This window comes from Etheostoma cragini, chromosome 6 (genome assembly GCF_013103735.1).
Source record: "Etheostoma cragini isolate CJK2018 chromosome 6, CSU_Ecrag_1.0, whole genome shotgun sequence".
Lineage (NCBI taxonomy): Eukaryota > Metazoa > Chordata > Actinopteri > Perciformes > Percidae > Etheostoma > Etheostoma cragini.
This window is the reverse complement of record NC_048412.1, coordinates 16,616,146-16,633,157: the sequence shown is the minus strand read 5'-3', so window position 1 is coordinate 16,633,157 and position 17,012 is coordinate 16,616,146. Positions and strand designations below refer to the sequence as shown.

General features: G+C 40.4%; 1 protein-coding gene across 6 annotated transcripts; it reads left to right on the top strand.

The window, feature by feature from the left end:
* The first annotated feature begins 1,125 nt into the window (after positions 1–1,125).
* Positions 1,126–16,501, top strand: ptpn3 (protein tyrosine phosphatase non-receptor type 3). 6 transcript variants are annotated; one of them, XR_004656946.1, is made up of 27 exons: positions 1,156–1,326; positions 1,900–1,965; positions 2,680–2,821; positions 3,835–3,969; positions 4,134–4,176; positions 4,349–4,430; positions 4,581–4,625; positions 4,724–4,776; positions 4,960–5,077; positions 5,175–5,262; positions 5,380–5,468; positions 5,551–5,614; positions 6,252–6,454; positions 6,544–6,669; positions 6,768–6,926; positions 8,982–9,066; positions 9,155–9,232; positions 9,376–9,432; positions 10,302–10,458; positions 10,581–10,753; positions 11,050–11,140; positions 11,358–11,419; positions 11,538–11,684; positions 12,413–12,541; positions 13,575–13,709; positions 13,822–13,957; positions 15,743–16,501. XR_004656946.1 is itself a non-coding variant. In XM_034873797.1 (27 exons), exons 3-27 carry the CDS (start codon positions 2,753–2,755, stop codon positions 15,815–15,817), a joined length of 2,610 nt encoding a protein of 869 aa, XP_034729688.1. In that variant the 5' UTR covers positions 1,157–1,320; positions 1,900–1,965; positions 2,680–2,752; the 3' UTR covers positions 15,818–16,501. The 6 variants fall into 6 exon arrangements, 5 of the variants coding, with proteins under 5 accessions (XP_034729690.1, XP_034729692.1, XP_034729688.1 ...); XM_034873797.1 differs by having other exon boundaries at positions 1,157–1,320; positions 13,575–13,720; XM_034873796.1 differs by having other exon boundaries at positions 1,157–1,326; positions 13,575–13,720.
* Positions 16,502–17,012: the final 511 nt, after the last annotated feature.

Below are 17,012 nucleotides of genomic sequence, written 5' to 3'. Positions count from 1 at the left end.
CCTATGCATCCATGGCAACAGGAGGGAAAGTAACAGTAGACCTGTTCAAACTGTGTGTCTGCAGAATGAGCCCTATCGCAACTTCTGGCTCTATAGCTCTATCATCACCAGCCTATGTCAATCTAGTTTTTACCCCTTTCATTAGGTCATCAGTGATGTCTCTGTCATGTCTTTTGTTTCCACACAGTCAGAGATCTGTCTGCAGGGATTGTTTTAATGCAATAAGGAATTTGTATAGTCTACATACATTATAGTACATTTAACAGTATATTCATGGTGAACACACAGTAGTACTTCATCTGTCCTGTAGATGGTGACAGCAAACTAAAGGATTCCGTGAAGTATACACCTTCCTATTTTGTCTTTCTTCTTCTAGAAATATGTATCTTCATATAAACAGACAAAAAAAACACAGTTTGCCATCAGCCTGTTGTCGGTGATTGGTTTTGATACCGATCTCAAATGACATATTTTCCCTTTCCACTTTCCTGTATGGCCTCCCCTCATTTGAAGCTCGTTGTACTTTATTGAACTTTGAAGTGAGAAGCAGGATCAAACATCTGGTTAAATCAAATAATTAAAAACATAATTGACTGATTAATCGAGGGTGAGTGTTAGTTGCATCTCTGCCTTTGAGTGATACAATCAAATCATGTGTGAACACTGTATGATTACTAATACTCATGATAATAATAATTTTAAAAACCAAACAATCAATCCAGAAAAAAAAATCCGATTAATCGAAAATGAAAATAATCATTAATCCCATATTTAAAAAAAGTAGCACCACCATACCCAACTACAACAATAAAAACCTGCTTACCCATTAATGCACGGGAATTTACAATCTAATGATATCATATAGCGTAAAGTAGAAGCTATAGTCATGGCGGCCATTTTTCTGCATTGAACACTTTTACTTTTAATATTTTAAGTAAACCTAAACTTTCTTGATTATACTTTTACTTACATAACGTTTTCGGCGTAGCCTATTACTTATATTTGAGTGTTATATTAGTACTTTTACTTAATTAGTGGGTATGAGTTGGCTACTCTGTTTGTAATGTTTTGGTTTGTAAAGCTAATTACCCTGTATGCTACTGTATGCTTTGCGCGCCCGCCCCTTAGAGCGCGCATCCCACCGGGAGCGCGCGCGGCGAAGGGGCGGGGCCGCGTGGAGTCTCAGCACTGCCAGGGATGAGAAACTTGTCCCGGATATTTACCTTACTATACCTGGCTCTTCCGACGGCGGCCCGTCCCGTGGCTTTCACAGCGGACATTCAGAGGAATATGATCCGTATCTGAAGCGGGCTGACTGAGGTACACGTATGTTTTTTTGTCATTTAATGATCTCTTCTCAAAATACGGTCACTTGGCAAAGTTGTAGTTACGAGGACTGACGTGGTTGGAGGAAAGTTTGCCATTGAAGTGTTCCACCTTTTGGGTGTAGCTGTAAAAGAAAACTTCAGGTTGGCAACAGGTTCCTTTATGGCGATTTGGTTCAAAGTACAGCGAGGTCACACAGCAGTGTTCATTATCGACACACTGGGGCACATAAATATAGGCCTAATACACTGGGATAGGCCCAGTTTTTTCAATGGAATGTGTTGGTTTTGTGAACCAGTAGAGGCCATCAATGCTAGGTGTTCTTTTGTCCCACAAGGTACACTTTTAACTTGTACATATCAAAAGTAGTTGCAAGATGCAAAAACCCTAATGTTAAACAACATGATGAATCTGCTTTTAAATGTAGGATTTATTTGTAAATTCCTTAGAGGCCTATCTGTGAGAGGGTATTATTATGGAAAACAAATTGCCAAACTAGGACCAGCTCTGTTCCAATATATTCAGAGTGTGTCACTGTGTTCAAACATTAACTCAAACACTGTGTCCTTTCAGAATCGGTGTGAGCCAGGCCGTCCTGGGCCCATTAATCGTTTACCTGGAAACCAAGACCAGACACATGTACGTACATATATTTGCATGCATAAACACACACACACACACACACACACACACACACACACACACACACACACACACACACACACACATACACACACACACACACACACACACACACACAGGACTAATTTAGTTTCCGAAAGTTCAGCTTTGATGCCACCTTACTCATCTTTTATCAGCTCAGTTGTTTCATGGTTTGCATAAGTAGTTTTTTTTGTATCACAAATATAGATATTCTCCAAGCTGGGGTAAGATATTGGCTTTAAGCATTCAATAGCAGTGCATGTACATGTTTGTTTGTATTCCTGCTGTGTGCTCCCAGCGGCTGGTCTGAGGTCAGATGTAGTGTGGTGTAGATGGGCGTGTTCAACTCTAAAATGTTTAACATTCTTATCATTCAGCTGCCTGCCAAAGGCGGGGAGATGCAGAGGGAGAGCAGCAGGGAGAGGGAAGGGACATGTTCAGACCCAGGCCAAATAATAAGGAATTACACAAACACACACACACACACACACACACACACACACAGACACAGTCACTCCTTTGCATTCACGCTGCATTACTCACTGCAGCCCGATGTTCCATCTAGCACATATATTACTCACAAGACAATGTCATCCTCAGGGAGGTGCTTTCATTAGGAGACAACAGTATGTGAAACATCTGACACTGTTTTTTTGGTTTGTGTACGAATGCTTGTGTATGTGTTTCCAGGTTCCCACTCAGTGACGAGCTGAGGGAAGGGTGTTTGTCTTGAGAGGGAGGCAGTGCTACCAAGGTAACAGACATGCCAAAACCGGACCTGCTCTGCCTAGTTCAGCTGCTGGACAGCACTATCGAGACCTTCAGAGTCAGCGTGCGTACCCCCCCACCACGCACACACACACACACACACACACACACACACACACACACACACACACACACACACTGTTTCCTGTCTGTTGTTATGGAGGTCATATGTTGCTCCTATCTGTGTCTGCTTCTGATCATATTGTCATATTGATACAGTGAGTATCTTTCATATTCCCGTTGATCTACATGTCTTATTAAACACTTTGACCTTGGTGTGAAGGACACACTTACCTCATACAGCTTACAGAGCTTCTCACACTTGGAAACCTTTTACATCATCAGCAGATCATCTTGTACACTCACACAAACTGACAAGTGTACACACACATGCAGAAAGGCAAGCACAAATCTTCTTTTCTAAGACAGCAGCTGTGCAGCATGGTTTTGTGAACAGTGGGAGAGCAGGGAGAGCGCTGCGGCTGTTTCCAGTATTAGGCTCTCTAATACTCTCATTATTACGACCCCTGTGTTTCTTGTGTTTTTTTCATATTTGTAGAAGGCATGGCCCATTTAAACCGATAATCACCTGGATGTTGTGCCCACACACATGAAAAATGTGTTTCCCGCTGCAAAAAGTCACGGTTTGCTACAGTTTACAGTAAACATGGTCGTCCGGTGATGTGAATATGCGTCTGATAACTAAATGTGGGAGGAAAACGCAGATGAGCTGCATGTTATCCCTCAGAGTGATTAATAGTTAAAGTACAGAGTGTTGTGCTGCAGATGGAAATCTTATTCACACCTGGATATATGCATTATTAATTATTATTATCTGATTGACAACAAATTTTATTTTTTTAAATAACCACAGCAAAAATCACAGATTTAAAAAAAAAAAAAAAAAACATTTATCCCTATCTATACACTAGGTCAGGCACTACTGCAACATTTGGCACAGCATATTATATACTGTCTAAACTGTGTATAGACTGTATATGTACAAACAAGTAACTGCTTAACGTCACTCAAAGTTTTGGCTAATAATGATGTTTGTTTGATGTATGCATCTTTCAGAAGCAGGATGAAGGTGTGGTTCTGTTGGACCAAGTATGCGACCACCTGGGCCTGCAGGAGAGGCAGCTCTTCAGTCTGCAGATCAGAGAATCCAGCACAGCCATCGCCTCAATCACGGCCAAAAACCGCTCTCCTGTGAGCTCACTGTTCATCTGCTGCACAATTGAGCTGGGATTGTAATGCATTGCTCTCTCTTATTTCTGTTTAGACAATGATAACCATGGGGTATGCTTACATAAATGTTTTTTTTTTTAGCCCCAGTTAGCCATTACACTTAATGAGTTTCTTTTTTTTTTCAGAGATGGTTGGAGCCTGAGAAACCCTTGAAGAAGCAGATAAAAGGTTTCTCCCTTGTTTTCCCTGCAGATAATTCACCTTTTTTACCTTTTACCTGCTGTAGAAAAATACACTTTTAAAACGTTTCTTTTTTTAAATACATTTTAATACAATTATAGATGGTAGGTGTAGGAGAAAGAAGGATTGAGGTGACTAGATAAATGCCATTTTTCTGCAGGTCTTGCATCTCCCTTTTATCTGAACTTCAGAGTACGATTCTTCATCTCTGATCCTAACTCTCTGCAGCATGAACAGACAAGGTTAGTATATGTGCCTCTCGCATAGCAGTTATATATAACTAAATACGGATGTAGATTTTGTATGACTCTGAAAGGTCCTTTTTTTGGGAGGAATTATTTATACAAATGAAGGCATGGGTCAGTAAAGCTTCTCTTGTCTTGTCCCTGCAGACACCTTTACTTCCTCCAGATCAGGAGTGACATTAGAGAAGGACGGTTAGTAACACACAAACATAACTACCCATCCCCCCAATGCACAGTGTTTGTGTTGTGTAGGTAGCTGTGTAATGTGTAATCATGGAGTATGATTGCAGGTTGCAGTGCCCGCTGAGTGCAGCTGTAGTGTTGGCCTCTTACGCTGTGCAATGTAAGTACCTCCTCTCTACTATGATTAATGACTTAATAATAATAATAATAACAGAGGGATTCATTAGTTTTGTTGAGGATGCTCTCAATAATCAGCAGCTCTCCTACAGTACAGCAGATGTAAGCGCCTGAATGTGTGGATCTGGTTACGTGTGGATGCTCAATGTCTCTTTTCATCACGCAGCGGAGATGGGGGACCACTGTCCGTCTCGACTCCCTGGTTACCTCTCCAAGTGCCACTTCATTCCTGAGCAGGATGAAGACTTCCAGTCTAAAGTGGAGAGTCTGCATCCACAGCACAAGTAATTCAGTCTGTTTTATTACATCTAGTTGCCACTGACAACCAGTTTGTTGTGCAGTTGGTTCATGGTGTTGGATGTGACTCTGTGTGTTCCCAAGGGGGCTGAAGCAGAGCGAGGCAGAGCTTTGTTTCCTAAACACAGCACGGACACTGGAGTTGTATGGAGTGGAGCTGCATGCTGCCATGGTAGAGTGATTTCCTTGCTTAAACATCCACCTAATACATCAGGTCCTAATTAACGTCATCATTATTCCTCTTATTTTTTACACCTTTTGTCACTCTTTCATCTCTCTCGTTGTTTAGGACACTAATGACACCCCTCTGTTGGTGGGTTTGGCTTCTAGTGGTGTTGCAGTATTTTGTAATATGATTTGCTCGAGTTTCTTCCCCTGGTGAGTGATTAAGACGCTAACTACATGTCTTATTCCTGTATTTTTGTCTTTTCCTTTAATCAATTGTCTTCTTCACTTGTAGGGGGAACATCATCAAGATTTCATTTAAGAGGAAACACTTTCTTATACATCTGAAACGTAAACATGTAAGTCCCTCTAGCATTTTTTTTTTTAAAATAATTTAAAGATCTGTTCTGAGAAAAATTACTGCTTTTAATTGTTTTCTACACATTTCCATCCATTCAAAGTTTGTCGGCACACTTTCTTTGATTGCTTTTATATATAACTCTAATTATTATTTTTAAAAAGTTTATTTTTTAGCCTTTATCTTTGACAGGACAGATGAAGACATGAAAGGGGGGAAAGAGGGGGGAATGACATGCAGCTAAGGGCCGCAGGTCGGAGTCGAACCTGCGCTCCCTGCGTTGAGGAGTAAACCTCTATATATGGTCGCCCGATCTACCAACTGAGCTATCTGGGTGCCCAATTAACTCTAATTATTAGGACATAAGAATTTATACACTTCACAAGCTTGACTACTACATGGTCTACATAGATGTGAATATAGCATTGATTGAATAATTCATATCCACACTTTTGGCAAGTAGTTTCTGTGTGGTTATGTGTGGGACAAGAAATAAATCATTTGGCAAGAAGCAGTTATTTTATTGCCATCAATAAACGCAACCTGAGCAGCTTAAGTTGGAGATGTGTCCTTGAATATTGGAGATGGCAAAGAGCTCCAACATCATAAAACATTACAAAAAACTCTGTATTTTGCAGGGGGAGACTCAGGATTGTGAGGTTTCTCTAGTTCTGCCCTGTCCCAAGACCTGTAAGAACTTGTGGAGGTCCTGTGTGGATCATCACTCCTTCTTCTGCTCCAACCGGACTGTCAGGAGCCCGAAACACAACAACAGCACAGTTCAGTCTTACAAAAAGCTGATAACACAACACCTGGGCCTTGGCAACAGTAAAACTGAGGGGTGAGCCTGCACCTGTAATATGTATATTCATATTTACATTCTCGTCATAAACACTGAAAAAGTTCTTTCTTTTCCCTCCTAATTTGAAGTGGTCCAGTGTGCCAGCGTGTGGTGGGAGGGATGGTGTGGAACCCAGTCCTGCAGAGGTCAATTTCATCAGATTATCTGGAGACCAAGAGTTTGCCCTCTAGGTCACCCCCAAACACCCCCAACTGGTAGAACCTGCAGATCAACCGCAACTATATGTTCTCCAATTGTGTCCTTTGATCTTATCTCACACTCTCCTGGTTCTGCCGTTTTGTCTCTGCGGCAGGCGAAGTCCTCGAGTTCGCCACGGCATCCGTAAACCTCGTCCATCCTCAGTTGAGTTGACCAATGACCTGAAAGACATCTCAGAGGGGGAGGATGTCTTCTACACATACAGGGCGTCTTTGAGCAGCAAGGGCAGCGAGGGAGACGCTTCTCCGCATCAGTAAGTAATGTGTATCTGTATACCTCTTAGACACACACTTATAATCGCTCTCAAATCAGTGGGCTTTGCTGACATGATGCATGTTAAAGCGCTGACACCCCCAACAGTAACTGCACGGCCTACTTCTCACATAAAATGTTTTCAGAAACACCTTTCGGCAAACTATTTTTGAAAAATCAAGATTGTATTCCATTATGGTCGGTTTTGAAATTCCGGAGAAGACAGACCCGATAGACGCCCACATGACTCGTATGACAATCAGCTGCCGGTTTTATTTTTGGGGCGACTGCCTGCTGTTGTGGAGACTGACTACGTCTTGTGCATTCGCAGAATGTTCGCTTAAGTCAGCGTTTCTTCGGTGTGTTCCAAGGCACTTTTTTGACCAACTCGGGGAGGCAGTCAGTGCGAGTGCTTTTTCTGCCAACGGTCGGCTGTCGGGTTGGTGTGTCAGAGCCTTTAGGGCTGATAGTGTATTCATTTTTATATCGACATTTCAATTGGATTTAGTGCAATGTTTGAATCTAAGAAGCTTATGTACATTTTTTTGCTTTTCTACACAAGATAGCCTTAGCGAAATATTTTTTTTTAAAGAGGAAGCAGTGTTATTTTGATATCTGGCTGTTGGGAGAGAGAGGAAGTGGTTAAATGTGTGATAACTGGTACAAAGTTATCATTAACACTGTGTAGACCACCAGATAGGCCTGTGTTTTAATTTATAGAAAATAATTGCAATGTAAATCAAAATTACAGTATTGGTTAAAAAAATTGATTTGGCACATTTACTGAAACTAACTTACAATTGACACAACTATAATCCTCACACCACACACATAAGACACACACATAACATTTGTTTTCATTCAGCACTCTTTGTGACCTGCAAAAGGTGATTACTCACTCAAAAGAATTAACTCCTGTTTCAAATGTAAATAATTCAACCAATGAATAAAGGTTCCTTGATCATTGCTTGAGCCTGGACAGTCAAAATAGAAAGACACTTTGTCAAATGGCAGTGTACTCTGAAAGTGATAGTCACCCACTATGTAATATTGTCCAATTGCTAACATTTTATATAGGCAGCTGAATAGTATTTATATAAGCCATGGCAAACACTATACTTTCAACAAAACATAAATTTCTCTTGTAGGCACTATCCAACTGCAAATACATATAGAAGGCGTGTACAGAAAAAAATGAAACACAACAGCAAAATTATCAGGACCTACTGTACAATATGTGCAAGAAAAAAAGAAAATAGGTTGCATGCTACAACCAGCCTCTGTCATACTTAGGCCATGGTTTATAACATGGTCCCTTATTTTTACCTGAATCTAATTTGATATTTCTCTCTGCCTTTCACTGGCTCTTCCTTGTCCTCTGTGCCCCTTTTGTCCTCTCCCCCTCACCAAATCACCCCCCCACTCTAATACCCCTTCCTCCTGCACGGGCAGGCTCTTGCCCCTGTCTGTCTCCTGCTCCATATTCCACAGGTGTAAAAGTCTGTCTTACCCTTGCAGTATACAGTAAATATGTTTGAGATTAATTTGTTTTGAGTTTCACCTGTCAGCTAAATTTGACAACATTTGCGATTGGTTGTTCTAAATTGTGACAAAATGGAATTGTCCCCATCAAACAATACCACATAACTATTATGTATCTAATATACTGTATGTGTGACAGGTTTTGTGATTGCTCTATTTAGCATGTAGGGATTTACACAATTGACATGTGTATAGTTGCATTTGATAGTAATATGATAAAATAGCAAATGAATGCAAACTATTTTGATCTGTAAGGCAGTTTTTACCAAAGCAGTTCTAAATGACTATAATCATGTGAACAACTGACCTAATTTTCATATAAATAGTCATATAGTTTGATGAAGTTTAATAGCCATTTAACGATTGTGCCAAAGCAATTATGAAAAACTGTAAATAGACAAACTTGGGTTTGTTTAATCATTTATGATAACCATAGGATAAAAAATATTATTATATGAGAGCATTAAAAATGTATTATCACATCTGAAAGTCCTCTGTTCTTTATTTCTTATAGCCAGCGGCCAGATGATGCTTTGTTGCACATTAATGACAGTATAGGAGAGGAGGATGATGAACACAGCTCACACCACAACAATAAGGTCCGTTATCTTAACATCAATTTTAATAAGTGCACTACTGTTTATCAACCCATGTATGCATTGATTCTGAGTACTTGTGTGTATGCAGGGCGCTCTCGGCGATGGTGACTTAATGCTGATATGCATTGCCCCCGATCATGACGGCAAGTTTGGCTTCAATGTTAAAGTGGGTCTCTCTCTTACACTCTTTATGTGGTGTGTCTCTCTTACAAGGCAACATTTTATGTTTTTCTAAATTTATTTACACACAAAACGTTTGTGTTGTCACTTCTCCACTCTTACACCATTTAATTTTACAACTCCTCCTAGGGTGGGGTGGATCAGAAGATGCCTCTAGCCATATCCCACGTTAAACCTGACTCTCCGGTAAGAGCTGACTCAGATGCGTTTGTGGTGTGACAGGCTAGTGTCTCCAAGGGGTGTAAATATAACTTTATGATTAAATCTAAACACATTATTGACTGATGAGTGCAATTGATTGACTATTAGTCAATCAAATGATTAGTCATTCGGCAGACAAATTGTTTGTTTTTGTGTGTGTGTGTGTGTGTCTGTGTGCACGCGCACGACACATTATGGTACTATTTTGAGAAGCGATTATTATTGTTATTCATTTGTCAGAGCAGAAATGCCAATGTGATAGTGCTCTAATTATCTTTGGGTTTTGGACTGTTGGTCGGACAAAGCAAACTATTTGAAAACGTCACCTTTTGGCTTTTAAAAAGTGTGGACTTTTTTCACTATTTTCTGACCATAAGTCAATGGACTGAAAATACCATTAATTCAGACAACTAAAAAAGGTTAGTATAGCCTTACCGATACTGGATTTTTGAGGCTGATATAGATATCGAAATTTGGTATCTGATAACGATATATCGGCCAATTATTAAAAAATTAAAAATAAAAATCTCTTGATTCAGATCCTTTAGATTTTTTTTACATTTGTGTTATTGTGACCCAGTTAAATCCCGAGTGACATTTTACAGTTGAAAAATCAACCTGACAGAGCTCTCTGGTGGACAAACTATGTAATGGGGACACAGTTTCTAAAGTTTCTCAAACCTAGTTTGTCATTTCTCTACTGCAGTTTCTTGTTAGTTATTTGCCAACATTACACTGATACGATATATAACAAATTAATGATATAAAGCTGATATATCTAGTGCTAAGCCCTAGACTGAAATGAGATTGACGCATGAGATGTTAGCTTTTAAATGACTTTTTGTTGTTTGTAGGCAGGTCGATGTGAGCCCAAACTCTTAGAGGGAGACCTGCTAGTGCTCATCAACGGTCGAGATATTTCTGAACACACACATGATCAGGTTGTCATGTTCATAAAAGCCAGCAGAGAGTCGCACTCCAGAGAGCTGGCCTTGCTCATCAGACGTAAAGGTGTGTGTTTGTCTGTTTGTGTAAGTCAGATCTGCTGAAGCAGCGTGTAATAAAAGTGTGCACACTGTCTGTCATGTTTCTATGAATATTTATCACAGACTTGACCCGTCCTTGGATTCCAGGTCCTGGCCGAATGGCACCCCTGCTGCAGTTGCCTTCCGCCCTCACACTCACAAGCCAATCACAGGGAGACAAGCCGTCACCTGGCCAGTCGGAGCGGGTCACGACACTGGAGGAGTCAATGAGACAGCTGGAGAGAGGAATACAGTCTGGCACACTCTGTTTCCATTTTGAGGTATTTGAAATACCGATGGGAGCTAAACAGTAAACAAATGTTTAAAAACTGTATTCATAAGCTGGACCAAAATATGTCTTTATTTTAAGCAGGATTTATTTTGTCACATCCAGTTATTTTGGATCCCAACGAGCCTTTTAAGTGCTGTTTTGGGGACAGGTGTTGACTCTAATCTCCACCTGGAATCCTGACAATCTAACATAAAGATGCCATCACTGGGCTTGAATTTGTTTTTGTTTGAGTATGTTCCTGTGTGTTTAAATGCAAATGTGTGTCTGTATACTTGTAATTTCTAGAATTTATACAGGAGGAAGCCTGGTCTCTCACTAAACTGTGCTCGGCTCCCTGAGAACATGGACAAGAATCGATATAAGGATGTTTTACCTTGTAAGTGCTGCTTATTCTGCTGCTTTTTCTGCTTATCTCTGCCTCCTGCCGTTTGTTTTTTCTCTACCTGGTGCCCTTCTACCCACCCACTGCTTTTTGCTACCTTTCTAACCTTGATCTGAAGCTCACCGCTGTAGCACCTCATGAAATTTAATTGGTCGAGCTTGCAGTGCGTCTGCGGCTTTATTCTGACCCTCACCTGCTTCCCTCCTTTCAGATGATGCCACCAGAGTGGTGCTCCAGGGCCAGGAGGACTACATTAACGCCAGTCATATTGAGGTGCGCATCACCAATTTAAAATTGAGTGTGCTGTCCCTGTCACATCTATGTTAAGATGTTAACTCATCCTCTGTGTGTTGTGTTTATCTCTGTATGTGTTTATTTGTCTGTCTCATAGGTGGTGCCCCCAGTGTCTGGTGTATGTTTACGTTATGTTGCGGGTCAGGGTCCATTGCCACAGACCTGCACTCACTTTTGGCAGACAGTTTGGGAGCAACAGACACACACCATCATCATGCTAACAACTTTGACAGAGAGGGGACGGGTATACATGCGTTCATAATTTTATACTGTACAACCACATTCACACAGGAGTGGAAATGAGTGAACAATAGGGAAACATTTGAAATTACACAGCTCAATATCTGAGACACATTAACGCAGTGATTACTGCAGCACTACTAGCATATTATTATATGCTGTTTTGTGTTTTATTTGGTACATGATTACTGTAATTACAAGGTTTAGCAGTGATGTTTGCACGCAAAAAAATAAACCGGCACAGTTGTGACTGTGAGTAATTACAGGCTTTCACGGTGTAGAGAATGGCAAAATGTATGTAAAGTCTGAGCTGGATTCTAATAAGGGAAATAATTTAAAGGTTAGAAGAGAAAGACATATCCAGACAGAGGCAACAAGATATGAAGGTCTTGTTGAATGAAGAAGTCTCTCTTTCAGCTGTTGCTTGGTAACCAGATGCTTTCATTAATTGATAATTTTCCTGATATTCATCAAGGGCCCTGAGTTTCTCACCACTTGGCAATCATTCTCACCCACACACATACGCACACACAAATTGACATCGGTTCACATTCTGCTCCTGATGAATTGCTTTTGTTCCTCAGACTGCAGGGTGGAACATATGACGCTGTTAAATATCAGGTTGATTTCATGAGAGCAGAGCGCAGCTAATGTAGTAGTAATAGATTGTATCCTGACTTATGACTCATGTAGCATGTATTGTAATTTGTCTGTGATGTCATAAACTTGCAGACAAAGTGCCACCAGTACTGGCCGCATCCGCCGGAAGTGAAGGATTATGGGCACATGCGGGTGAAGTGTCACTCTGAGGAGTGTAACCTGGCGTATGTGACACGGCAGTTCACTCTGAAACACACACAGGTACAGTAGCAAATGATACTTTGATGATTGGTCAATTGATCATAATATTTTAAGTCATTTTTAAAGTTCAGATATCTTGTTTAAATTCTCAAAAGGGGAAATGTGCATTTTGTTGTAATAACAGGATAGTAAAGTGATTTATTTTTGGTATTTTGGACATTTGATGAGACAAAATAAGACCTTTGACATCACCTTGAGCTCTGGGACATTATAATGTGTGTTTTTCTGATCTTATATAGGCCAAATAAACAGGCCAAAATAGGCCAAGAAAATAGTCTGCAGATTAATCTATTCTAAAAATAATTAGTTGCAGGCCTAGGAGTAACGTTCCCCCCTGCTTTCATATTCACATGAAACCTGAGCAAAGCATGACCATGGTCGCACAACACAGACTTTTTCTGTTTGTATGTTTGCAGTGACATGTACCATGTTTGTGCCATATGTCACATAACAGAGCACACTGCAGGCGGTAAATTATCTGCAGCCAACATACAGTAACCTCCGTGTGGGAGGCTTGGTCTGTACAAGTGTGTCTCTGTTTGGGAATGTGTGTTTAGTGTGTATTAACTGTATGTAGCTGGGGGTGTGCAGGTGTGTCTTTCTGAGAAGTTTATCTGATCAAGTTTAAACACTTAAAGTTCAAAACAATTTATGTGGTTGATAATCAGATTTAAATTAGCTGTTTTCCACATTAACTTGTATGCCAAACGTGGAAATAAACAGATAATGCTCAAGGAGGCATGAAGTATGAAGGTACACGCATGCATACACAGATACTGTTGTGTGGCCCATCTGTTCCTCTGGCGGAGCAAGTTAATCCCTGCATGGAATCACAGGCCACATGACCATTTTAAATTCTAAACCCATTTTCTTTTCTTACATGCTGAATATTGTGTTTGAGTCTGTAGGGCTGCAGATTTAAGTCTCATGTGGTTGATATATTTATTTAATTACAAAGGTTATGAAATACTTAAATTCTCTCTGATTATTGCCTGTGTGTGTGTGTGTGTGTGCGTGTGTGTGCGTGTTTTAGCGTGGTGAGGAACGTGCAGTCACACACCTGCAGTATGTCGCATGGCCCGACCATGGTGTCCCCGATGACCCTTCAGACTTCCTGCTGTTCATCAGCTCAGTCAGGGAGAGGAGGAGAGGTGAAGAGCCACTAATGGTACACTGCAGGTAACACACACACACACACACACTGTGCATACTCTAATTGAACACTGCCAGCATGTACACCTCTAAAATCCACTTAATGCTTTGTTTGTTTTGAATTTCAGTGCTGGGATTGGACGGACAGGTGTTCTTATCACCATGGAAACGGCGCTCACGCTATTGGATGATGGTCGGCCGATTTTCCCGCTGGACATTGTCAAAACACTGAGAGATCAGCGAGCCATGATGGTTCAGACCACGGTACAGAACAACAGAACAGAACAGGGATTTATGCCACAGAAATTGTTCTCTCCTTTATTAAGTTCTTTATTTTAAGAGTAGGCATTATGATAACTTGTTGCTTTAAAGAATTTGAAGCTATCCTCAATATTCATTTTCTGTATTTTATCATAGCAGATTAGGAGCTGTTGATTATCAAAAGATCAGGCTGATTTGTCTTCTACATGTAGTCTAAAACTTGTTTTTTATAAGAACATCTGTCAGTTGAAAGGCTTTGTATAAGGTGGGATGTGCACAGAGAACATTAGGGTTTTAAATGTCAGAAATTTGATTTAATAGAGTTAAAGCTTCAGGAAGATTGAAGTAAATGTAGAATGCTTAACGGATCTCTAAATATCTTCAGGAATTTTCATAAGGGAGATGACACTTCTCATCACTGTGCCAATAATTACTTTTTAAAGGCCAGTGCCCTTGTTTTTGACATCTGTTAGAGTCCTGTCATCTTTAACCTTCATTAATTCTCAGAGACATGGCAGCCACAGTTTTATACTGATGGCTGATGAGCGAGAGCATGCAAACTGAGGTTGGAAGCCGTGGTCTGGTGCACCTCAGCAGCATTTGTTGACAGAGAGGAAAGTGTTAGTCATTGCTTTGATAGGAGGTAGTGCTGGGAATATGGCAGCCCTCCAGTCACAAGCCTGCTTCTAGGCCACTATCACCCTTATTTTGAAAGGAGATTCAGTCCCTGAGGCTTTTTCTCTCTAATGTTTTAGTGCTGATGGAACGCTTCCTCAGGTTTCCCTCATATGTTTGTGTCCAGGACAGTGAAGGAAAACATACACAGTCAGAGGACAAACCATGTTAATGAGCCATATGTTAAAGGATAAGGCTGGCAATATTCTATGAATAAAAACGAGTCACAAATGCACAATTAACAAAGCGGTCTCAGTACAAGCTCCACTCAGTAGCTGGTCTGGATATCTCCACTAGTCAGTGATTTGCCATGAAATCAGTTTGTACAGAGATTCATGGTTTTAAGATAACAAACTGTAGTGACTTTAGTTATCCTCTGACTTTTCCTCTAGCGCTAGCATGAGGTTCACATTTCAACAACGTTGATGGATGGATTGCTGTGAAATTTTACATGGGTTTATGTCCTCCTTAGGGTGAATTGTAATTACTTTGGTGACCACAGACTTTTATATCTAGTGCCAATATCATGTTTACATTTTTATTTAACCAGTTTGGTTTATGATCAAATATCTGCTAAACTAATCCCATTGCAATCATTCTCATATTTACTTTGTGTTTAGTGCTGAATAGTAAATCTAAATGCTAACATGCTAAACTAAGGTAACATGCTGCATATTATACCTGGTAAACATCAGCATGTTGTCATTGTGATCATGTTAGCATGCTGCCGTAGCATTAACCTCAAAGCACCGCTGTGCCTAAGTACAGCCTCATAGAGGTTATAGCATGGCTGTAGACTTTGGAAATGTTACTCAAACTGCAGTAAAAAGTGCATTGTTGGGGACTATTTTCAGCTGCGTATTAATACGGATTTGGTGTATAACTGAGTGTTGGCTCTTTGATCTATTTAATAGTTTTTGGATAACAGTGGAGTTGTATGACACAGCAGAATCAGTCTTTTGGTTTTTACAGACTTGTTGGTAGGATCCGTTAGTGGTTGATTTTTCTTTCATGGAGATTAACTAGGAGAAAAATATAGAATATAATCAGTACTGTCTTTTCAAAAACAGCAGTGTTGTGTAACATCTGATAACTCTTTGTTATGTGTTTCAGTGTCAGTTCCAGTTTGTGTGTGAGGCCATTCTGCAAGTCTACAAAGAGAAACAGGAGGGATCTAGAGCATCGTAGCCAACAGGACCAGAACAGACACATTTACCATTTCAGCCTCATCTCATTGTAGGCAACTGCCACAGAGGGACTTACAGCGCTATAACAGATTAACCTCTGTCACCGCCCGTGGGACTGGTACACAGACTGGATAATGAGAGTTTAACCAGCTTCAGATCACAGCTGTCTGTGATCTGTGTAGCCTAGATTCAATGTGAGAGTTTATGACTCTTACACCTAGTCGGCCTTAGTGTTTGCTGATTTGCTTGTACGCTTGTAGAGACTGTGGTCTCCATAGAGACTGATGTAAATGTACTGATGTGAGCTGCTGATTCCTGTCCAAGAGGCCACTCAGGAGTGTTGCCTCTACTTATTAAGCTATGTGTCCCTTAGACTGACGCCTTCCAGTCGACTGGTGGAACGGGGCAGCAGAGGCAGACCAGGATCGTTATAATCTGTAGTTAATCTGTGTCCAAACACAAAGACCATGCAGGCTTTATAGCACCACAGCCTATACTACAAGGGCATGGTGGTGCAGCACAGCACGGCGTCCCTCAGAGGAGCACCAGACTCCACTGTTCCAACACTTAAATTATTAAGATGCTAAATAAAAACTGATTTCTACTCATGTGTCTGCTTTGTCATTTCTTTTGACAGTGAGTGTCAGAAATTAGAACATTAAATAAAGATATGTCAGTTTATGTTTAGATTCTCTTGAGGCGTTTATGGTGTTTTATACAAGCCTATTCACACTTCTTTGCAAAATGAGGAGTTTGTTTATTTAACCTTCAGCTGAATGTTTCTAAAGCTGGCATCATATCAGTGAAACTATCTCAGCAACACAAATCAGCCCAGACTGTGTTTGGTTCGGGCAAAATATTGTTTAAAAAAAAAAAGACACAAAATGTAATGCCGGCTATGAGGAGTTCAGTATCTTTGCAGGTTTCTGGTATTCTGTATTGATCTTGTGTAGTTCATAGTGTTATATTTCTTATTCTCCTATTCTGTTTCATACAATACATCGCAGCCATTAAGAATTGGTATGGTAGTCCAACGTACCCTCTAAAATATGTTAGAGAATGATGCAACGTTTCATTCCACTCATAAATAGTTAATCATGTCTAGAACCAACAGACTGATGCACAAACCTACAACTGAAGAGGTTTTGTTTAAGAGATGCAGTCTGAGAGTGTCTACTGTAGAGGAGGGTATCCAA

Coding starts and splice junctions, on each gene's coding strand:
- ptpn3 (XM_034873799.1), top strand. CDS start 2,753: ATGCCAAAACCGGACCTGCTCTGCCTAGTTCAGCTGCTGGACAGCACT. Junction 3,970..4,133: donor CGGCCAAAAACCGCTCTCCT/GTGAGCTCACTG, acceptor TTTTTTTTTCAG/AGATGGTTGGAGCCTGAGAA. Junction 11,685..12,412: donor CTTTGACAGAGAGGGGACGG/GTATACATGCGT, acceptor ATAAACTTGCAG/ACAAAGTGCCACCAGTACTG.